The 24421-nt window shown below is 36.7% G+C and overlaps 1 protein-coding gene across 2 annotated transcripts in view; it reads right to left on the bottom strand.

Annotated features, from left to right (window-relative positions):
- Nucleotides 1-1162: 1162 nt before the first annotated feature.
- Tfec (transcription factor EC) overlaps nucleotides 1163-24421 on the bottom strand; it is a 67120-nt gene continuing 43861 nt past the window's right edge. For both annotated transcript variants that reach the window (XM_075953762.1, XM_075953761.1), the window contains exons 3-7: nucleotides 17225-17339; nucleotides 15991-16047; nucleotides 10775-10850; nucleotides 4849-4996; nucleotides 1163-3961 (exon numbers count right to left, since the gene is read on the bottom strand). In XM_075953762.1, the coding sequence (XP_075809877.1) occupies nucleotides 3581-3961; nucleotides 4849-4996; nucleotides 10775-10850; nucleotides 15991-16047; nucleotides 17225-17339 (777 nt within the window). In that variant the 3' untranslated portion in view covers nucleotides 1163-3580. The remainder of the gene's footprint in view (nucleotides 3962-4848; nucleotides 4997-10774; nucleotides 10851-15990; nucleotides 16048-17224; nucleotides 17340-24421) is intronic.

The raw sequence follows: 24421 nt of genomic DNA on the forward strand, positions 1-24421 counted from the left end.
CATTTGTTATGTGTATTTTTGAAGGAAATCCCTAGGAAGCATTTTAAGTACAGTCACATATGAGCACGAAGAAATGAGACTGAAAATGAAGAGGAAGGCTGTTTCTGGTGTCTACAGGTCATCTGGCTATTTATTTTCCAGAGGAATTATTTTACCTTTACAGATTAAGGCAGGGTCACTGATAAGACCCTCAACTGAGGGAGTTTGTCCTAGGCACGTGTTCTCCAACTGATACAGGAAGGGTTCCAGAGAACAAGCATCAGATAAAATGAACACTACACATTACAGCTAATCATTGGGGGTCTTATTATTGCCGGAGAATTGGGAAATGAAAAAGGCTGATTAATGCAAATCCACAAGAAGGAATCCAACATTTTATAATAAATTAGAAAAGAGATTGGTTGGGACATTATCTTGAAATTTTTACTAAAGTTATCATTGAAATTGTACATTAATTCTTTGCATATTAGCAAATTGTTTATTAATAGTGATTTGATAATCAGTCTTCTGTGGTAGAATGCTTTGACAAATAGTTCTTCTGTCTCTGTTAAGTAAAGTCTGCAACAATATTCTTTTATTCATCTGTTTTCATGAGGTTTTTTTTTCTAAGATTCCTAGATGCTTAAATAGCTATTTTTTCAGTTTATGTTTTTTAACTTGATATTTATGTGTCATGCCAAACTTCACTGGAAGATGTATACAAAATATAATATTTACAGAAAACATAATTTTAAATATACAACACAAAAGAGTCATTTTTTTGAGTAAGGATTATTGCTTGGCTGTTGACTACTTTGTGAATAGACAACTTCTGATAAATAATTTTACATTTGGTGTGCTTTTTCTTTCCTATGCAACTTCAGTGCTATTAGAATTAGAATATTGGTGGTGATAAGTACTCCCTCCACTATATGAGGCATTGACTGACATACCTATGTTCATATGTGGGTTACAGATGTGATGTAGAAACTTTTCATTTGGTGTCCATGGATACATTTTGGGGAGCTTTAAAACGTTATGTTGTGGGAAAATTATTGTCCATGCAAAGTTCTGCATTTTTCTAGAAAAAGAAGAGATGGCTGTTGTTAAGTTCTCAAGGCCTCTATGCTGTGAAGTTAAAAATTACTGTCTAAATGTTTTAAATTATTTTGGACATGGAGGGGGGGAGTACCATTCCACTCTGTCTTAAAAGTATCTTTACCCAAGTTTTAATTTTCTGAAATTACACATTCTGAATGGAGCATTAAATTTATTAGCCTCCTCTCCAGAATTATCAATCTGTGCCAAGTCCTTATCTTACCCAATACCACGAGATCTCAGTTTCACGGACAAGCAGTATTACTTCATGAGAATGAAAGATGGTGTCAAGTCAACAGTATCACCTGAAAAATTCTTAGAATATCACAAAAGAGGACAGTAGAGTCTCAAAAGAAATAATCTTCCAGCTAGAATAGTATGGTTCCCATGGGCCACAAAACATTCATTTCCCTATGATTTGCAAAGTCAGATCAAATTATCACCCCTGAGGAAAACTTTTGTCATTATTATTAAAAGTGCTAAATGCCCTCTGGAAAAATATTGAGAAAAATCTGTTTTCAAATAACATATTTTAGGTTGACTCAATCCATCTGACTTTAATGGTCATTCCTAGAAATTATGAATATGACAATTAAATTATTTTAATACTCCCAAATCTGAGCTGATATATGGTAAGCAAGAGACTATCAATGTCCAGAAGGAAATAGTATTTCATCACTTTTCTTTAGCATAAGGACTTGAAAGATTTTGATGACATATTGTGTACAAAATAATGAACAGTTGAATATTTCAGATATCACAGCTCAACCAAGAAATGCACATTTTGTTATCTAAATTCCTATTCTAATAACAAATATAACCTCTAGTGTATTATGGCATCCGCGATGTATTTGTCTTTACAACTAAATGTAAACATCGTTTCTCACATCTCCTGAGGAAAGGGATATAGATCTGTCAACCAAACGCCTCCTGAAGATATTTGTCTTCTTATTTTCTTTGATCATTTGGTTGATAGTGGTCCCCTCTATTAATTCCCCTTGCATCTATACTGTGCATTTTACCTGCTGCATTTTCCCTCAGCTTTGCAACCACCATGGCTTTCTTTGAATTCTTTTTTTTCACAACTTATGTTTAGATTTAAATTCTGCACATTCTCTATCCTTTGGTTTTGTTTTCCTGTTGTCTTGTTAAGTGTCTCCTCAAGAATTAGATCCTGTGCTTCTCATCTGCTCTACATTTTCTCAGGGCCCAGCACAGATCTGACTCTTTCCCCGTTAACATTGATTCATTGATGATCATTCATTAAGATATAGTCACATGCCAGATATAGCAATATATGTGTTGATAAATCCCCAAAGTTTAGACAAGTTCGAGAATAAAAGCACAAATGAAATACTGTACATGCAAATACTTGCATTGTACTAACTGGTGACAGAAAGGAAGACCATAGGGCACTCTAAGTTTCAAGGGAAAAAGAACTTTATCTTCCCCTCACATTTGAATAAAATAAAAAGTAATTTCAGCTAACAGATTATCAATTGGCAGTCTAATATTCAATCTGTGGTCAATGTTTGAGAAAACCCTTATGAATAAGAAATCTATATCTCACATTGGACATGAAAACAAATTTCAATCCAAATAAATGTTTCTAGTATGGAGAAATTTTATACTTTAGTTACTAAAATTGATTATCATATATATTTTGAAGAGCAAAGGTTGGTATATAGTTTATGACATTATTCAGATAATCAGATGAATGAAACAAAATAAAATAATATGCCCTACTTACACTATGTATGTGTGCATTTGTGTAAAACAGGTAAGACTGAGGGCCATGTTCTGGAGCTGAGCCCTCACTGTGGTTCGTATCTCAAGAGGGCATACATAAATATGCAAGAAGATGTTCAGAATTAGGCTCGTTGAACTGATTTTTAAAAGTCAGGATCTAATTTTAGAAAATAACATTTTTAGAAACGTTTTTGTTTTATTTTGAGAAATTCTCATGTTATTACAGACTGAGTTTCAAGTATAAGTAAAAATATTCATTTTATAGTAAATTTCCCAACAAGAGTCCAACCATACATAATATGTCCATCAGACAATGGAGAGGAAATTATCACCTAATTTGTTAGTCTTGATTCGTTACAAAAACGATGCTATAAGAGGTGACACAGAATGTGGAAGTGAGAGGGGAGTGGTATATTGCAGTCTCTTTAAGGACTATAGTTCCAATAACATCATGTCATTGCTCTGCAGGTATCACACCAGAGTCATTATTAAGTAAACCACTTTCCAGGAAAATCAAATTTAAAGAAATCTGGACTCTGTAGACAAAGGAGGAAACGAGACTGTGCTCTTCAGCGATTCTTTAACACCATGTTTGTTCTTCCCTCAGACTTGCCCATTGCTTCTAATCACTTTCCCCCCATGGGCAACATAATTCCTTTCAGAGAATTAAGAAAAAATAACGTGTGAAACGCAGATCATGATTGCATAGCACCAACATGGCGTTTCTTCCTGGTTGATGACTGGAGCCTGTGGCTTATAGTTCATCACCCTCCTCGGAGCTGAAGCTGCTTCGACTGCTCGCTTTGGAAACCGCAGGGGAAGTGGCAGAGAGGAGAGGGTCTGTTCCAAAGGGGCACATTGTATCACTTAGTAGCAAGCCGTCCAATCTTTGCTCTTCCTTCAAAGCAGCGCTAAACGATAAATCTGTGAAGTGGGACAAAGGGTCAGAGAAGGCCACAGCTTGCTCGCAGAACTCCGGGCTTGTCCCCTGAGACGGAGTCAGTTGTTGGCAGCAGCCCACTACTGAGTTCTTCTCAGGATGGATCTGTTGTTTGGTGAGGTGGGGACTGAGATCAGCGGGGCCGAGTGAAGTCAGCATTGGCAGACCGTGAGCCCGTGCTTGTATCTCTAATTCCTGCAATTTCCAATAAGAAGTTGTAAATTGTTAAATAATGCGTTGGAAAAGTTGACATAATTATTGATTGAAATCAAACTGGAAAGAAAACAAAACAAATTAGCTAATGAACAAAATGAAGAGGACGGCAAACTACAAACATATTTCATAAATAAGGAAATCTGGTGTACTTGCAATACCTAAAAATTACTTAAATTAAAGAAAAAAGTCCTTACAGTGTCTGTAAACCACATGATATGTGATGGTATCATAGTGGCTAAATAGTGCACTAAACAAATTGTGAAAAGTCTTCCACTTATGCCTCCTGGTTAATCTCCTGCTATAACTCAAGAGCATTTCACTGAAACAAGGTAAGTGTATAACTTGACCATGTGCCTGTCTGCATTAAAAGGAGATAGATACAATTATGAAGCCCATATTTTAATATTTTGCTACACATGAATAGATGAAAGGTAAAAAAGTAAACTGGTAAAATATGCCTTGAGGCAATGAAATCCATAATGATGTCACTAAAGAAATTAAAGAGGAGGGAGAAATTTAGTGTCCAAAATCATCTTACAGAAGCCAAGTGCTTCTCTTGGTTGTTCTGTTTCTGTTTTCCAATGTGAGAGATAATATCGTGTGTGCAGCAAATGAGCATCATTTTCTGCATTTGGTAATTGGTTCTCACCCATTCTGTGTCTGTTTAAGTCATTTTGATCTTCGATCTCCAATTAAAATCTAATGGAAACAACCCAATTCAGAAGCTTTAAAAGGCAGTAAATTATTTTTCCAAAGGGGGAGAAGGTTGTTAATAAGCAAATATATAAGAGAAACCAGTGAAGAAAAGCAGTGACGAGTTAGTTATACGTTCGCTGTGCAGCTCACGGCAATCATCTCATGACAACCTGAATCCGGAGCACAAGCTGCCGGTTGGCCTGTTCTAATTTCTTCTGTCTGTGTTCTAACTCCCGGGCTCTTTGTTGTTCTTTCTGTAGCCACTTGATGTACTCCACTGATGCTTTCAGAATGGTTCCTTTGTTCCAGCGCATATCACTGTAGAAGGGGGAGATAACCTTTTCACAATTGTGCGTGTCAGCAGAATTCATAAGAACTTACAAAATCTTTTACATTAATATGAAATAATGATTTACATGACTATTATTCACTCTTAGATATTATTGCTTCTGAATAGAAATTTTAATAGAATAGTTAAGAAGCCCTTATATAGTAAAATTAATCCCAGAATGAAAATAAGTGTCAAAAGAAAGTAATAAAGTGACTTTTTGTGGGAGAGCTAAATGCAATATCATGATTCTACCATTACAGTTTTTATATTTTTAGTGAAAATTGCTTTTATTATTAACTCTAAGATTAAAATCTATGGGCAGGATTTCTGCATTAATGAACTAGCAAATGTACATTTCTGACGACTTAAGCCTAAATTTTTTAAGATCGTTTCAAATGTACCAATCTTTTAACTTATTTCCTAATATGGTTGCTTTTGTTTCTAAGAAAGAAAAAAGGACATTCTCCCCTGAATGGTGATCCTGAATGGTTGTGAAACACAGCAGAGTTAAGCAACATTGCTTTATGCAACAGAGCAAGCTTCCTGAAACCATTTAATCAATTTTTCTGCACAAACAATAACATCATTATTTTTAAAGTTGGACTCAGAGCACCATTTTTAACTATTTTAATATTTTTAAAATATTTAAGATAATTAATAGAAACAAGCATTTCTCAAAAATCATTTAAGTTTGGCACAGAAAAATATGAAAATATTTTAATATAGTAGAAATAATAATATAGAAGTATAGAAGGGGCTAATAGTGATCTTAATTTCTGAAAACATTACGGATGTCATGCTGCATGAGAACTATTAATAGCATTAGTAACAAGAGCAAACTAATTCCCAAATGTTAACTAATGTGGTTAGAAAATGCTGGTGACTGAACCTGAAGTTCACTGGCTCTGCTAGATTGGCTGGCCAAGCAAGCGCTGAGACCCTCCAGTCTCCAACTCCCAGCAGACAGATTACAGGCAAGCACATCCAAGCCTAATTTTTATATGGGTTCAGGGATCTAGACTCAGAACCTTGAGCGTAAGTAGCAAGTACCATTCACTGAGCCGTGTCCCTCACTCTGAAAATTATTTACACACATAGAGCAAAAATAAACATTTTCCAACAGTTGTTTTTGTTTTACTTTGTCTGAGTATTATATTGAAAATTGTCCTAGTTTGTATGATTTTTATAAACTAGAATAAAGTTAATAAATTACTCATTATGGGTCAGGAATATAAAGTCTGTGAAACAACTATTTGAACATTACTCATGAAAACAGGTTGGGTGACCATGTCATTAGCGGCAACAAATGAAGGAAAGATACATCTTCATCCATTCTGCACAAAGGGTTAAAGACATTTGAGTGGCCAACCGTCTACTGAAATGTATAAAACTACCTTTGTGTTTGCTCATTTTAAATATTATCTACTCAGTTTTCTAGGGCCACCATGACTATTAAGAACAATTCTATTCACGGGGATGTATCTCATGGTAGAGTAATTATGGAAAGACAAGTCATTTCTGTTGTTGAACCAAGAGGTAACTGTAACCGAGAAATACTGTGGTCTCCTGAATCGAAACTTTTAGGTAGTAGTAGCAGGAACCATATGGAACCTTATTTTTGTTTCATTTCCTCCCCTAGGGGGAAGGGCATATGAAGGAGGAAGAATAAGAAACAAAAGACATGGCCCACACCCATGCACATATGACCAACACTAAGTGGATCTAGTTGGATAAATAAAATATAATCTATAATACATAAATGTATGAATGTACATATATATGGGGAAAGAAATGAATGAGGGATATTTTCAAATTTCTTTGTATACATGCATAAAATTTTCAAACATAATGGAAAAATCAAAAGCAAAGTATGATTACAGTCAAATCTAAACACTAAAGCAGATTTAGATTTAAAATAAATCTACAAAATAGAGAGGGAGAACACAGTACTCTTTTGACTGTAACCGATGTCATTTGACTGTTCTTAGAGTTTGCTGCATCTGTTAATATTTGAATAAATAAGGCTTTGTTCTTCAAATGCTAAAAATGTTCATATATATCTACATATATACACATGTATTCAGGAATATATGGTTCTCTCTTATGAGATAATCTCAACTACTGTAGGATTAAAAAAATAAAAGAATATAATGTTATCATAGAAATGAAGAATGTGAAGGCATGTCTAAACAAAGAAGGGAGACATTGTCATTTTATTTTCCATAACGCAATTATCCTTGAATATCTTAATATTTTTGGGAGGAGAGTTAAAAGTCTGAAGGTAGGGTCAAGACATTAAGACCTGAGGTGTAAATTAGCGTAGGATTTCCCTCAGGTAAAGCTGCAGAAAATGTGTATATCAGTTGTCACCTGGTGTGTGACATCCACTTTAAAGCAGCAGAATTTTAAAGATTTAATTTTTTTATTATGCATATACCATTCTGTCTCCATGTAGGCCTGCAAGCCAGAAGAGGGCACCAGATCTCACTATAGATGGCTGTGAGCCACCATGTGGTTGCTGGGAATTCCTCGGGAACTTTAGAAGGAATTGTTCAGTGCCTCTTCATCTGAGTCATCTATCCAGCCTCAAGTATCAGAATTTTATAATCAAGAAATGCAGAAAACACCAAGACAAGTCTGATTTGTATTTTCTCAAATTATTTTTCTCAACTCTAATTTGTCTGTATATTTTTCTCTTTTAACTCCATGACTTTGATCTGCAAAGAAATAAAGTTTTTGAATGTTTTTTTAAAAATATTTATTTATTTATTTATTTGTTATGTATACCATATTCTGTCTGTGTGTATGTCTGCAGGCTAGAAGAGGGTACCAGACCTCATTACAGATGGTTGTGAGCCCCCATGTGGTTTCCGGGAATTGAACTCAGGACTTTTGGAAGAGCAGGCAGTGCTCTTAACCACTGAGCCATCTCTCCAGCCCTGAATGTTTTGATATATAAAAATGACAATGCCATTGAGTTCAGCATCTTCAAAGTAGCTCTGACCTCATTCCCCAGAGTTTAGTTCAGAGAGCTGGAAAGGTCCCCAACAGGAGTAGCTCCACCATGCCTGTGCCCAGGAACATGAGACATTTAGGTGAGCTCCAGGTCTTCTTGCTCACTATGCTTGCTTTACTGATCTTCTGTGGCTTCCTCCTTTTTTGGTTTGTTTGTTTTTTTGTTTCTTCAAACAAGGTTCATCATGTGACTTGAGATTAACTAAAAGTAACTGTGTAGCCAAAATTGGCCTTGGTCTCAGTAATCCTCTCTACTCTGCCTTTTATGTAATAGAAATACAGATGTGAGCTACCACACCCAGCCATTTTCTTGAACTAAAAATCTAATAATAATTTCTCATCTTAATGGTTATCATCTATGTAACAGATTCAACTGAGAGTTATTTATTCAAACTGATAATCTCTTCATATTTTGTTGTTTTCCAATTGAACTTTTAGTTAATGATTGCCATAACATAGTAATGTAGTAATGCTATTTCTTACTTTTCTTTCTTCAAATAGAATCCTGCCTTCTTTGTATTTTCCCTACAATCTTTCCCTAGTGTTATTCCTGAAGCTTTTAAAGGATTCATATCAGCATTTAAAATTTAACCAATCAGCCCAAATTGTTTCATAGACTAGTCATTCCTGGGGTCTTTGGACCCAGCATCTACTCTAGTAAAATCCTTTTCAAGATGCTAGATTCTATATTCAACCATGGCATCCTTACTGCTGAACCCCAAAGAATACTAAAGTCACTGGTGAGGTCTCAGTAAGGCAGGAAATGCAATATCCTAAAACAAAATGTAGTGTTCAGGTGTTTGAATGACATGCTAAAAGTCATATATAGATATATTCATTATTCAGCATGTTTACCGGAAAATCTTAATGTTATTTGTTAACAGATAGCATTATGAAAAATGAGAGTCAGGAGGATGGTGATCATAATGAATAAAAAGATACTTAAGAATGCATAGAGTGAAGGTTTCTCAACTATCTTTTATCTAAGTCTGTGGGAAATAGATTTTCCATATTCTAGGCTAGAATGAGACAAACGATAGCCACAGACAGTTTTGGTCTATAGTTTCTGTGGCTGTAATCATTCTCTCTCATTTATATGTGGTTTTTGTCTGAGTTGGGGACAATAATGGCAGAGTTAAATCACTGCACTACAACCTACATAAAACATAAGGCTTGATATATCTGTTGGAAAAAGCTTGTCATGTGCTACACAATGAGTTAAACCAGAAAGAATTAGATTATCTAAACAACTACAATATGTTAAATATTACAAAACTTCAGTCTTTATAATGTATTCTCATTACTGATACTTTAATAAAAACAATTATAAAGGAAAGGCAATTAATTACTATACTTTACAGATTTCTACTTTTAAATTTTTGTGTACACGGAGGGAAGAGTTAGCTCAGTGATTAAGTCACTTGTTATTGCAGAGGACCCAAGGTTGATTTTCAACACCCACATAGTAGTTGACAAATGCCGAAAACTCTATTATCTGGGGTTCCAATGCCTTCTACTGTCCTCCGAGGCATTAGACATATTCATGGTCCATATATGTACACACAGGAGAAATATTCATACATATAAAACATGCATGTATTTTATTCATAAATGCATTCATACCTATAAAACAACAAAATAAATAAATCTAGAAATAAATAAGTTTATTTGTGTGCCTATCTGTGTGAATGTATGCAGTGTGTGTCCAAGTGTCTACAAGTGCCAGAAGATGCTGGAAGGCTGGATGGTTGGTTAGTGACAGGCAGCTAGGAGCTGACCAACATAGGTGCTGGAAATGGAACTCAGTTGCTCTGGAAGAGCAGCATCCATTCTCAACCAGACTCAGCTGGATAACAGAAGAGTTCTCCATTTAGTGGCTTTAGCAGTTTTGAATGATTATCTCTAGAACCCAAACTTGGTCTGAGCACTTCAGTTCTCTCTGCTGGGATGAGTCCTTCTGCCACGCTCACCTTGAAGCCTGTGCTTTCCAGTGTGCTAATGAAGATACATATCTCACTCATTTTTAACATGAGTTGTTTTATTGTCCAGATTAGTTATAACATTTAGATTTAAGGAAAGACTATTTAATGTCTCACAAGTGTCACTTTATCAAACACTCTCCTTTTTAGATGGGGAAATTGTTGATATTTGGGGAGATCATATTTGAATCGTCATTCAAGCTGCAGATAATGACTTTGATCTTTGTACAAATGCTCTACTTTCAAAACTGAAATTTTGATTAGTTATTTCTTGATATTTACAATCTCAAACACTATATATCTGGCTTTATATTTGCCACCAAAATCTGGTCGGCATCATTCACCAGAATCTTACAATTCTACGTTAGCATGCGTCTCTCTAGAGCCTGAACATATTTGACATTGTGACAATTTAATTTTAATGCTCACATAAATCTTAAGTTGGAAGCAATGCTATTATCATAAGTTGAATATCCAAGTCATTATCATAAACAGCTTTTGACACTACCATTAAATTGCCAATACTGTTAGTATGCAGAGAGCCACTGTGATCTGAGGGCAGCTCACACACTTATTTTGACTATCAGAAGGACGGGGCAAGGGAATGTCTTGATGCTGAAATAGATATTTCAAAGGGAGACCAGAAGAAGACTTATCTTTGCTGTAAGATGCTTCGTTTCCTGGTCATTGGATCTGTCCTCCCTTTTCCCACCCACCCATTTGTGGGACACTGAAACTACAACATTATTGCCCAAATGATTTTGAACTCACGGATCATTAGACTTTGGAATAAGAGTGCCAAGCTCCTTGATTCGGTAATTAATATTATACCTTCTTCTTCTTTCAACTATTAAGAAAGAAATATTATTGATTATTCTCATTAAAACACAGTTCACTGTTGGTCAGCTGTAAATTTAATAATCTTTAAAAAATAGTAAAGAAGATATTCCCAGTTAGTCAAAGGACAGTTTTTAATAATAAGATAAAAACTCAAATATGTCTTATACCAGCAGGAAAATTTATAATAATAAAATTGTGAATGTATACTTCATAACATGATCAAATATTTTGCCCCAAAATGATTTTATTTTTTGAATCCACTCACATTACTATATACATTTATGCATATATATGCATATGCTTATCCTGTTTAGTTGATACCTCACTCATACACATACTGGCAGAGTATTAGTGTAATCTTTCAGGGTCATTCACCATGTTTTACCCTTCTCATATGCTCTCCTCAATGTTTAGCACATTGCAAATACATGTGATAAGCTAACAATAACTGCATCTCTTGGGATGGAGAGTTGGCTTAGTGGTTAAAAGCACTTGTTGTTGCCAAGAACCCAGGTTTGGTTCCCAGTACCCACATGGAAGTTTACCAACTCCTTAGGTATCAGGCATATATGTGGTGCAATATACTCATACACACAAAATAATAAGAAAATAAATCTAAATAATTAAATAAAAATAAAACTTTAAAAAAGGGCAGATGGTGGAGGCATACACCTTTAATCCCAGCACTCAGGAGGCAGAGGCAAGCATATCTTTATGAGTTCAAGGACAGGCTGGTCTACAGAGTTCCAAGACAGGCAAGACTACACAGAAAAACCCTGTTCTGAAAAACTAAACAAGAAAAAAAAGGAAAATTAAAAAGTAATTATATCTCCAGAGAGCTTGGCCTACATAGGTGTTAACTAAATATATGTGAATTAGACTATTAGTTGCTTTTCTCTTAATTAGCAGTTATTTTGTGTGTGTGTGTGTAGACATACATATAATAGCATGTGTGGAGGTCAGAGGACATCTTGTAGTGATAGGAACTCTCATTGCACTGTATGGATCATGGGGATCAAACTCAGGCTGTCAGACTTGGCAGCAGTGCCTTCGCCCACCTTACTGGTACTATTTCCTTAATTATAAGGTTTTTCAAACTCTTGATTGAATCAGACAAATCTGGTAGGATTGTTGAACGTGTTTTTACCTCATCAAAGAATTATGATTTATGTAGAATCAGTATATGCACTCCCGAAATGTCATTAGGTGAGGCTATTGTTACATGTGCAATGTTAGCCATTCGAGAACTATAGATAGAAGTCCTTCAAAATTTCTTGCTGCTTATTTTTCTATAAATTCATTATTTATAGCAATTTTGTGTATATAGAAACAATTCACTGTTGGCAATATAATGAGTTTCCTATATTGGTCCTATATAATATTTTTGCTGTAGATTATATGTATAAAGTATTCAGGGAAATTTGTGCAAAAAAAGGCCACAACAAAGAAAAGTATACTTCAAAAACATTGTAAAATAACTAAATAGTGCCTGCTTGAGAACTAAGATCTGCTGTATGAGAAGAAGAAAGTGACTAACAAAGACCATTTGCCTTCCCAAATCCTTCTCTGCAAAGCCAGGGACCATTAGTGAGCTTCATATTCGGGGTTAACACATTCAAATCAGAGTACATTCAATCACTGAGCTTGACTGCCTCTTCACTAACGATTGTTCTTTGTACATGACTTACAGGGCAGGTAAATATTTCTACATAAATAAAAGTAAAACTGAGAGAAAAACATGTATGCTTTTCAGAGAGAACTCGAGACAATTCTGTATCCACATACTTTATCACCAATGAAACATGCAACACCAGTGAAGCAAGTTCATGATTCAATCTCAAAATACATTAGTTTTAAGTTTGTTCAAAGTAATTTACCTAGCTCCACATTGTGCATACTTTCAAAAACTACTTTCTTCTTCTTAGATTCTGCGTATAACATTTTAAATGAGCAATTACAGCTTCAGTTGCTCTTGAATAAACAAGTTATTGGTAAATTGCGAAATTCCACTAGTCGTTACGATTTTGGTATATTCTGTCAAGTCTAATCCCTAAATCCACTGGCATTCTACTGGCATTCAGTAGACTACTCTTGCATTCTCTGGCCACACAGACACCAGGGAAGACCAAGACCACGAGAATCCTATTGAATGGCACTCTGACTAACTTGCATAAGAAATTTCCTCTTTCACTCCAAGGCTCATTTCCAGGCCCAGGACAAGCTATGTCCTAAAGTCTCCTTTCCTGAGGGAATGAGATTCCACCTTTAACTCTGCATAATCAAAACATTACATATGTTTGGAGCAGAGTGGTAACTCAGGTTTCAAAGCTACTGATAGCATAAAATAGAAAGACACAAGAAATATGTTGCATCAATATTGCCAGGCCAAGCTGGGCAGTGGTGGCACACACCTTTAATCCCAGCACTCGGGAGGCAGAGGTAGGTGAATCTCTGTGAGTTCGAGACCAGCCTGGTCTACAAGAGCTAGTTCCAGGACAACCTCTAAAGCTAAAGAGAAACCCTGTCTCGAAAAACCAATATAATATATATATTGCCAGGCCAAACCCAGAGATCCTGAGAATTTCAATCCACTCTTGGCTTTCCAGGTTTTAATAAAGATTTAACATTTTCAAATTTGATTTTTAACTTTTACATGTTTAGGCAGCAGATAAAAGGCAACCTCCTTCATAGTTTTGCAATGACTTCTCATGTTTTGTAGCGTTAACTATTTTATATTTGTCATCTATAAAATAGACAGTACTAAATTTTTAACATTGATTTACCATAAAATGAAATGACTTAGCATGAGAATCCAGTTACATAACACTTTGATAGGACAAATAGCAGACACCAATAATACTATCCATTAAAGGCCTGTTTTTTTTTAACTGCCTACATAGAGAACAGAAGGAGAGACAGGGCAGTAACTTCATGGGACCTATGGCTCCCCAGTATGTTAACTAATAGAACCAATCATCAGCTCTGCCCACTCATGCTCCCCCTTACCTCACATTCTAAATCAAAGTTGCCTGCAATGCCCTTGAGAACTAAGGGAACCCAAAGGTTATGGCTCAAAAGAGTTGGAGCAAGGTCCAGCGCTGCTCACTGTTAGTTAACTGTTACCAGTCTGACGTGGCAGTTGCAATAAATAAGAACTGGGAAGGCAATAAGAAGTGGGAAGGGTTTCACATGTTCATACAGAATGGATTTCAGTCCATTGCACATAAGAAAATTGCTGGTTTGACTTGCGGCTTTACTCTTTCATTTTCCTTGCTACTCTTTCTCTGTTGAGACTTGTGTCTTGGAACAAAGCTGCTTCACACTCAATTAGTGGAAGTCACTTGAAATAGTGAATCTCTTAAGACAAGACTGAGCACTGTAAACCCCAGCCTTGCTGCTAATCTGCCTCTCTCAGCTGCATTTCTCCAGGTCCTATGACTGGTTATCTGAGTGAAAATGACCTAAAGAAGGCACGAAGAATTCAACATTATGACATAAGCCATGCCTTTCAGTTAATGTATCATTGAAAAGGAATATACTCAAGAGATGCCCTATCATATTACAAAAGCATTTGTTCAACTATGTTGATAGCAGCATTATTTGTAATAGCCAGAACCTGGAAACAACCTAGATGTCCTTCAATGGAAGAATGGATGAAGAAAGTGTGGAATATATACATATTAGAGTACTACTCAGTGGTAAAAAACAATGTAAGCTTGAATTTTGCATGCAAATGGATGGAAATAGAAAACACTATCCTGAGTGAGGTAACCCAGACCCAAAAAGATGAACATGGGATGTACTCACTCATAATTGGTTTCTAGACATAAATAAAGGACATTGAGCCTATAATTCGTGATCCTAGAGAAGCTAAATAAGAAGGTGAACCCAAAGAAAAACATATAGTTATCCTCCTGGATATTGGAAGTAGACAAGATTGCTGGGCAAAAATTGGGAACTTGGGTGGGATGGGGGCAAGGGGAAATGGGGAGAGAAAAGTGAGAAGGGGAGGATGGGGAGAGCTTGGGGGAATGGGATGGTTGGGATAAAGGAAGGGTGGATATGAAAGCAGGAAAGTATATATCTTAATTAAGGGAGCCATTTTAGGGTTGGCAAGAGACTTGACTCTAAAGAGATTCCCAGGTGTCGAGGGAGATGTCTCCAGCTAGTTCTTTGGGCAGCTGAGGAGAGGGAACCTGAAATGGCCCTATCCTATAGCTATACTGATGAATATCTTGCATAACACCATAGAACCTTCATCTGGTGGTGGATGGAGATAGAGACAGAGACCCACATTGGAGCACCAGACTGAGCTCCCAAGGTCCAAATGAGGAGCAGAAGGAGGGAGAACATGAGCAAAGAAGTCAGGACCGCGAGGGGTGCACCCACCCACTGAGGCAGTGGGGCTGATCTATTGGGAGCTCACCAAGGCCAGCTGGACTGGGACTGAATAAGCATGGGATAAAACCAGTCTCTCTGAACATGGCGAACAATGAGGGCTGATGAGAAGCCAAGGACAATGGCACTGGGTTTTGATCCTACTGCATGAACTGGCTTTGTGGGAGCCTAGCCTGTTTGGATGCTCACCTTCCTAGACCAGGATGGATGGGGGAGCACCTTGTACTTTCCGCAGGGCAGGGAACCCTGACTGCTCTTTGGACTGGAAAGGGAAGGGGAGAGGATTGGGGGGAGGGGGAGGGAAATGGGAGACGGGGAGTAGGTGGGAAACTTTTTCAATAAAAAAAAGAAAAGGGAGGAGCAAGTTGATACTGAAAAACGAGAATGTGTACTTGTTTCTGACAGCATGAAGTACACTTTATAGCCAGTTGCTTCTTTAAATCGATGAGCTGGTGAATCACAACACTGCTCAAATGTAACCAAATGCACTCATCTCAGTCAAGCATGCCCTGCCCGAAAAAGGAGGGTAAAGAGACCGTTCAGCTTGCCTCATTTCATGAAAATGGCAAACTTTTTCAAAAGTTCTCAAGGCTTGCATGTCTAAAATCAGCTCAAGTTGCTAAGCATGGACAATTAATTTCAATAATCCAATTTCAAGCAGCAATGGCACGGCAGCAAAAGACAACTTTACTCTGCATGCATTTCCTCTTGTATTAATTTTTTCTGAAGGAAAAAGAAAACATACTCACTGAGGTTGTGGTTGTCCTTTTTCTGTCTCTCTTTCGCCAAAGCTCTAGTGTCAGTTTCTGAACAAAAGAAACAGTTGAAACAGAGTTCAGTTCTGCTCTGAAGCCTTTCCCTGCAATGTTCAGAAACACTGGGTAGGAAAAGAGGATTGCCTGTTCTAGAATACTGCAATAATATGCTCGATGCCATATGAAGAATTTTAGGGCAGGAGATGATTCAGTAAAAGACAATGGCAAAGTCTTGAAGACCTGGAGAAGCAAAAACCTTATCTGTTTTTATAGTTTTTCATTTTAAAGTCATGTGGTCAATTATCAGACTTATGGTCTCAGGCTCTTCACCTGGGAAATGAATATATTACAACAGCTACCTGATAAACAATGGAAGGGTTTCATAGGCATGTTGCATGAAAACACTAAACTATTCATTAATGTCTATCATTATTTCTATATTTTTGAGATTCAGAAATTAACTTTGTGTCATCCAAAATATTTATGATTGCTACGTCAAAGGAATTGAAACTAGCTATATATCTTATATGTGCATGCCAAAACCATCCTACCACTCAGGAAATTACAAAGTTTGCTGCAGGCTGGGCTTGATGGCCATCAACTCTGAAAAGTGCCTAAAATAATTCTGACTCCATGGTCTTTATAACATGAGTTGTTCATTCACCATTATCAGCATCCATTGGGATTATGATACCAATAGAATATTAAGGGAATGTCCTTGGTGGCTCTAAGAGCTACTTCTATTGTGCTGTCTATAGGACCTTCTGGAGAGGTGCACGCAGTTACAAAGCAAGACTACTTATCAATTTACAGCATTTTCACACCCCGGGCTAATACCAGCTTTGGAATGTATTGTCTAGCCCAGTCACATGTCAGAGACTATACTCTGCATGGTTCCCAGAGTGACTCATAAGAGACTCTGAGTCACAACAATTGGCTAAGCTTCTCCTGGATCCTTAGGTCAAGAAGATGGAATCAAACTTTTAAAGTTTGAAAGAAGCATATGAGCAGCTCCTAAAATACCAAACCCATTCAACTAAAATGTGAATGATATCGACCTATTGTTTAGTGACATTAAGAAATGATAGATCTACTCTCAACACTTACCTCTCCCTTTTAACTATTTTGACCGTACTTTAAGAAACTATTCAGCATGACACTATGTCATTCACATATATGCAACTCATAAAAAGTTAAAAGGCTAAACTTTTTAAAAAATCAGCATTACCTGCAATTTCTTTTTTCATGGGCAGGATGTTTGGACAGGAAGCATTCATTAGATTTGTGTTAACTGGAGAAATCCCCTGCTCATCAGGGTAAACATCCAAAATACTACCAGATAACTTAAAGAAAAAAGAGAAAAGATCAACTAATTAATGCCACTGTAGACATACATATATTTATGTATACCTTAAATTCCTCATTTTAAAGTTATCACTTTGTAGTGATCATGACAATAGAAACCATTAGTTTTAAACAGAAAATATACATTTACTACTGTAGTGATATTGTGTTTGTGTTTTAACAAATAAAGCTTGCCTGAAGATCAGAGTGCAGAGCTAACCCACTAGAGGCCACCTTTAATCCCAATGCCTAGGAGTCACAGGCCTTTAATCCCAGCACGAGAAAGGTAGAGACAGGAAGGGATATGGCTGGATAGAGAGGAATGTAGGCAGCAGGAGACAAGAGCTCAGTGCAGTCTGAGGTTTGTTGGAGACAGATGAAGTCTAAGTTGAATTCTGAGTTGCAGCCTGCAGTCTGAGGTTGCAGTCTGAGGATAGGATCACACCTTTGGTCTGAGCATTGGTAGAGGTGACAGGTCTTTCTAGGGGCTGGCTACACTGCTTCTCGGATCTCTCAGATTTCATCCCCTAATATCTGACTCCGGGTTTTCATTATGAACAATTAGAATTTGTGCAACAGATTACTTTTAAATACATTATGAAATGCATGTGGATAAGATATGCTGAAAATAGTATCTAGATTACAAAAAAAAGTGAGATCAGTTCATGCATGATGGAAAATTCCAATGAATATTTACAAACCTATGGAGCCTTGAGCCAGATTATGACATGGTTGTGACTTAGTACTATTAAAATATCTTTTTGAAAAAGCTGTACACTTCTTAGCAAATCTGGAAGTTTCTTGAAGACTGCAAGTGAAGTAAAATGGCAAAAATTTTGGAAGCTTCAGAATGCTGTCAGTAATTACTGAATATGGCCATCAAGAGAGATTTTAGGTTGTTAATGAAATGGGAAACAATGAATCCTTGAAGGCATACTTTCCCCACTGTACACTAATGTTCTAGATTGATATAAACAGCCCACCTGGTAACCAAGAGCATACTAAAACTAGTTTGCCTCTATTAAACATAGGCTCTGTCTGTCAGCTCTGCAAAGCTTGCAGTTCTTCTTGAGTACAGTTTTATAGAAACCTAATGTGCTTTAAATACAATTCAAAAGTATATTGTTTCATTACCCGAACTGTGCTTATTTATCATGCAAAAAGATTCTATTTAAATAATATTCAAATATTAAGTAAATACGCAGTATTTCAGGGAACAGTTACATTTACAACATAAGATTTAAAATTATAAAATATTTATGTTTTATATATCTTTGTTGTATTTCTGGGCAGTTAACCAAAGGTTGAATAAGAAGCAGTTGTTTTCCCTTAAGGCCTAGGGAAATATATGTATATGTAATAGGGAATGATTATATATATAATCATATATATATATATATATATATAATCAAACACAGCTATGTCAAAATTATTGCAGAGAATATAACTCTACATTCTACTTATTGTGAAATTCCAGTTCAAACTGAGTTACTATTTCAAGATTTAAAAAATCAATTTGGCAATCGACATGAAGAAATTACTTAGGCTGAAATTAATTTTCAGGGGAACAAGTTGCTTTAGTGTATTAAATAAATGCGTATTTCTAAGTAAAATCAACTACAAAATGAAGTTTAAATGACCTAATACATAAATCTATGTTCCTATCAAGAAGTACATTCTAGCCTGCTTTTGTCTCTACGGCATATATTTTAGTACACTGCTATCTTCATCGTTAACTTTATTAGAAAGCCTCATCTTTAATTTATCCAGCTTATACTTTACTTATATTCACTTAAATTGATTTTTGCACTGCTCAGGACCAACCCAGGGCCTGAAACGTGTTACACACATACATGCTCTATCATGAGCTTCACTCTTGACTGTACAAACCCATTATCTTAAAACGTGTTTTTATTTTACAGATTTTAGATGGGGAGTATTTAAGCACTTATCATTTTCCAATTTACTCATTTTGGAAACAAACAAAGGTTGACTAAATTAGAAAGATGATGTATGTGACTCTCTGGCAAATATAATTAGGAGGTGTTCCACGACACAGACCATTTCCCCAAGGTGTGCATCATCTCAACAGAGCTTTAAACATACAGACTCTCATGGTCTCATTTGAGTATCTTGTTTGTTATGAGCCGAGGCATCTCCACCTGAAGGGTACATTTCCACTGTGCCTTTGAGAAATATAATGGACGTGATGAACAAAAAGACAGGGAGTGGAGGGGAAGGAACTCAGGAAAGGGCACTTCGCCTCTGAAGAGCTTGAATTCAGATGGATTTCAATGGAGACTGGGAAATTGCAGAAATAGTAAAGAAGAAAAGGATCTCTAGTCCATGTACTAGTACAATGGAGAGAGAGGCTCCTAACCACTGGGCCCACAGTACCTGCTCAGATAGTACTTGCTGCATTAGTCCATAGAAAGAGAACAGGGTTCCGACAATGAATCTAATCCTGTCTAATTCTAGCTAGGTTATGTCATTCCATGACCTCGGCTATAGTCTCATTTGTGCCTTAAATCATAATGATTAATACCCTATTATGCTGTAGGTACTGTTCTATTTCATGCAAATGGTTAATCACATTTTGAATATCATTAGATTGTTGAGTTTCAAAGTGTGTAACACACTTCAGGTCATCTAAGGAGAATTCTCTCCATTAAAACTTATACGAGTGCAACGGTAGTGAATACGAAACGCATGCATAGCCATGGGAAAGCACTTACAAAGCTAATGTGTTTCGACCTTTGCCAGAGGTCTGTGTTACTTCAGTAACAAGGCCTATGTCTTTGTGGGTTGGCAAACAAATGGATAGGTCCTTTGTGAAGATGTTTTTATTCTTGTTAAAAAAAAAAAGGCTGGGTGATTTCTCAATAAGGCAATACACTGACGTGACAGTAAATGAACATACTGTTACCAAGCCAAATAAAAATAAATAATTTATCATAAAATCCATTTAAAGGGGCCAAGAATACATCCTTGCTGAGAAGCTGCTCAGCAATGAGCGGTGAGTGACCGTGATGTATGATATCTAGACTTTAGTCACATCTGGATCCATCCTTCATAAGTGATAGATCCTTTCAAAGCACTCAGGATTTCTTAGGGGCTAGGGGTTATTCACAGGTCAAAATAGCAAAACATCTAAAGAAAGTGAGTATTTTGAGAAAAAAATAAATGATTATACAATGACCAATAACACAACTAAGAATTAAGTATAAAGTAAAAGTGAATGAATTTTTAAACATGAGTGAAAATAATTACACATACCTTTTTATCTCAGCCTTGAGGCTATGAGCATATGAAACCATTATAATAATATTCCTAAGCACACAGCATTAAGTTTACACCCCCCTCCAAAAAATCAAATCAAAATTGGGTTGTTAGAGAAGTAAGAAGGATCTGGGAGGAGTTGGGAAAAGGAAAATAAAATTATCATAATAATTATTTAAATTTTTAATGAGGTAATTACAAGAAACATTTACTGCAAGTACCTAAAAGGAAAAGCTATTTAAAGATGTGTTTCAAAGATGGAAATCAAATTGATCAAGTATCTCAGAAAAGTGATTGTGGAATGTAAGGAAAAGATGATGGTAGAGACTGAGATCGAAGGCAAGAAAAAAGTGTTCCAGTCTTCATAGTTACAGCCCGAGTGAATTGGGGTAGCAAGGAAGTGCTAAGAAATTATTATGGGAATATATTTTTTTAAAAATTGTTTATGCACATAGATGTTTTGCCTAAGGTATATCTGGCACCAAATGAGTGCCTAGTGCCTGTAGATGCAAGAAGAGGGTATCAGATCTTCTGGGATTGGGAATCCAGACAGTTGTGAATGCCACATGGGTAATGAGAATTGAACCTAAAGCCTCTGAATGAGCAGCCAGTATTCTTAACTTCTGAGTCACCTCTCTAGAACAAGGGAATATGCTTTCTTTTTTTTTTTTTTTTTTTTTTTTTCGAGACAGGGTTTCTCTGTGGTTTTGGAGCCTGTCCTGGAACTAGCTCTGTAGACCAGGCTGGTCTCAAACTCACAGAGATCCGCCTGCCTCGGGAATATGCTTTCAAAATTCTCTAGAGAAACAGAAATTATAGAATGGTGTGTGTGTCTGCGTGTGTATGTGTCTGTGTTTATGGGGTTTATTAGAATGGCTTACAGGCTGTGGTCCAGCTAGTCAAACAATGGCTATATACCAACAGAAGGTCCAAGAATCCAGCGGTTGCTCTGTCCATGAGGGTGGACGTTGCAGCTGGTCTTTGGTATGTGCCAGAATCTCAAAGAAGTAGGCTCTAATCCAGTGGAGAAATAGACTCAGTAGTGAGAGTGAGGTCAGGTAGGTGAAGAGGAAGAGCTTTCCTTTCCCATGTCTCTTTAATGTGCTTCCATAAGAATGCATTTCTCAGATTAACGATGCATCTCCCCACCTCAAAGATCTAGATTAAAGATGCATCACTCTGCAAAAGAGCCAGATTAAAAATGGGTCTCCTACTTCAAATGATTTAGTTAAGAAAAAAATCCCTCATAGGTGTTCCTAGCCACTGATTTTAGTTAATTTCCGGTGTAGTCAAACTGGCAACAAAAACAGCCATCACATATATGAATAATAATTAACAATGTCAGACAATCACCCCATCTAAAATCTAAACTGATTAAGAGATGATCAATAGATATAAGTAGCTCCCAAGAGACAGCTAGTAAAAGATACACAAATTGAACAGAAAAAAAAAATGAAGTCAGATACGCCAGCAGATTATCATTGTAAGGGAACTGACATAGTTATACTAATATCAGAGAAAGTGGGCTTTTAAATTAGCAACTTTATTGATGACTATGATGGTTAGTTAGTATTGGTGGTCAACTGAACAGGACCTAGAATCACCTTGAAGGTGAACCTCTGGACATCATCTGTGTGAAAAGTATGATAACTGAAGTCAGAAACCCCTTGTAATTGTGGGTGATAGCATTAGTTAGGCTAGGGCCTTAACTGCACGTCACTGTGACTGAAAATATACTACAGCCAGCTTCTTCAAGCTGCTAGTGCCCTGACACCCCACTTTGATGAACTGTGCCCCTAAACTGTGCACTAAAACTAAGCTTTACTTCCTTTAACTGTGGCTGTTAATTATTTGTCCCAATAAAGAAATACATAATTGCGGTACATTGAATGGAATTGGTCTCATAAGCTCTAGAGAGTGATACTGTCAGGAGGTGTGGTCTTGGTGGAGGAAGTGTATCAACTTCCTGTTGCCTCTGAGTTAAGATGTAAGGACTTTCAGCTTCAGCACCACATCTGCCTGCATGCTACCACGCTCTCTGCATGATGATAATTGACTGACCCTCTGAACTGTGAGCCTCCTAAATTTAAATATTTTCTTTATAAGAGTTGTCATGGTGTCTCTTCACAGCAATAGTAAACCCTAACAAAGACAATAACTGATAAAAAAGAGTGACTACATAAAAAAGTGAACTAAAAAAACTAATTATAAGCATTTATGAACCTATTGAAAGCCACACCAAATATGTAATGAATGTTAAAATCTACAGATGTTAATAACCTAACATCAGAGTGAAAGATTTCTACACATTCCTTTTAATATTTGAAAAGTCAAACAGACAAAATAATGAAGACTGCTACAAAAGATTTGAATTAAAGTAATAGTGTGATCTCATAGATAATACGTTTACAGTACTTGCAAAAATACAGAACACATGATTTTCTCAAATGTCTTTGAAATATTCAAACATTGTATACTCCGCCAAAGAAAAATTTCAAACAAAGTCCATATAGCACCTGATTTGGAAATCTTTTAAAGTTGTTGGCAACTCAAGAGCAAAAATGAATTTGAGATTGCATCTTACGCCTGTCAGAATGGCTAAGTTCAAAAACACAAATGACAGCTCATGCTGCTGAGGATGTGGAGTAAAGGGTACACTCCTTCACTGCTGGTGGGAGTGCAGACTCGTACAGCCACTTTGGAAATCACTATAGTTGTTTCTCAGAAAACTAGGCATTAGTTTACCTCAAGACCCAGCTGAACCACTCCTAGATTGCTCAATCATACCATAAAGACACTTGCTCAACTATGTTTATAGCAGTTTTATTCATAACAGCAAGAACCTGGCAACAACCTAGATGTCCCTCAACCAAAGAATGGATCTTTTAAAATGTGGCACATTTACACAATGAAGTATTACCGAAGTGTTAAAAATAATGATACCATGAAATTTTCAGACAAATAAATAGAACCAGGAAAAAAAAATCATTTTGAGTGAGATAACTCAGACCCAGAAAGACAATCATTGTTTGTACACACTTCTAAGTAGATATTAACAGTAAAGTAAAAGATAATCATGCCCCACAGACCCAGAGAATCTAAGTAACAAGAATGACTTAAAGGGAGATGCAAGGATCTCCCTGGGAAGGGGAAATAGAATAGATTCCACAGGAGGGCTGGGGATGAAAGTGCTTGGGAAGAGCAGGGATCGGATAGGGAGGAGAGGGAGAAAATATTGAGAGAAACAACTGGAATTGAGGTTGAACCTAGCACAATGAGAACTCCACTGAATCTACTAGAGTAACCCTAACAAAGGCACCTAGCAATAGGGGACATGGAGCCTGAATGAGTCATTTCTGTAACCAGGCAATGCCTCAAGAGGAAGGACTGAGTTACTAACCCAGCCACAAAGCCTTCTACGAATAGTTTGTCCTGCCTGCAGAGAGTCCTGGGATCAGAACCTAGCAAAACTGTCATCAAAAAGACCATGTTCACCCAGCAACTGATGGGAGTAGGCGCAGAGTCCCACAGAAAACATTAGGAGGAGGCTGCGAGTCCTGACGGTGAGGAGGAAGGATCTGAGGAACCAGAGAGGTCAGGGACACCATGTGAATATGGCCCACACAATCAATGGGTTAGGACTCATGAGGGCTCTCAGAGATCAGAGAGCCTATAGGGATCTGACCTAAGTCTTCTGTGTATGTATGGATGTATGCATACATTTATGTATATATACATATATATTATAACTGAGTAGCTTGGTGTTCTTATGAGACTCCTAATGGTGGGAGAGCTATCTCTG

The sequence above is a fragment of the Microtus pennsylvanicus genome, chromosome 19 (genome assembly GCF_037038515.1).
Source record: "Microtus pennsylvanicus isolate mMicPen1 chromosome 19, mMicPen1.hap1, whole genome shotgun sequence".
NCBI classification, from domain to species: Eukaryota; Metazoa; Chordata; class Mammalia; order Rodentia; family Cricetidae; genus Microtus; species Microtus pennsylvanicus.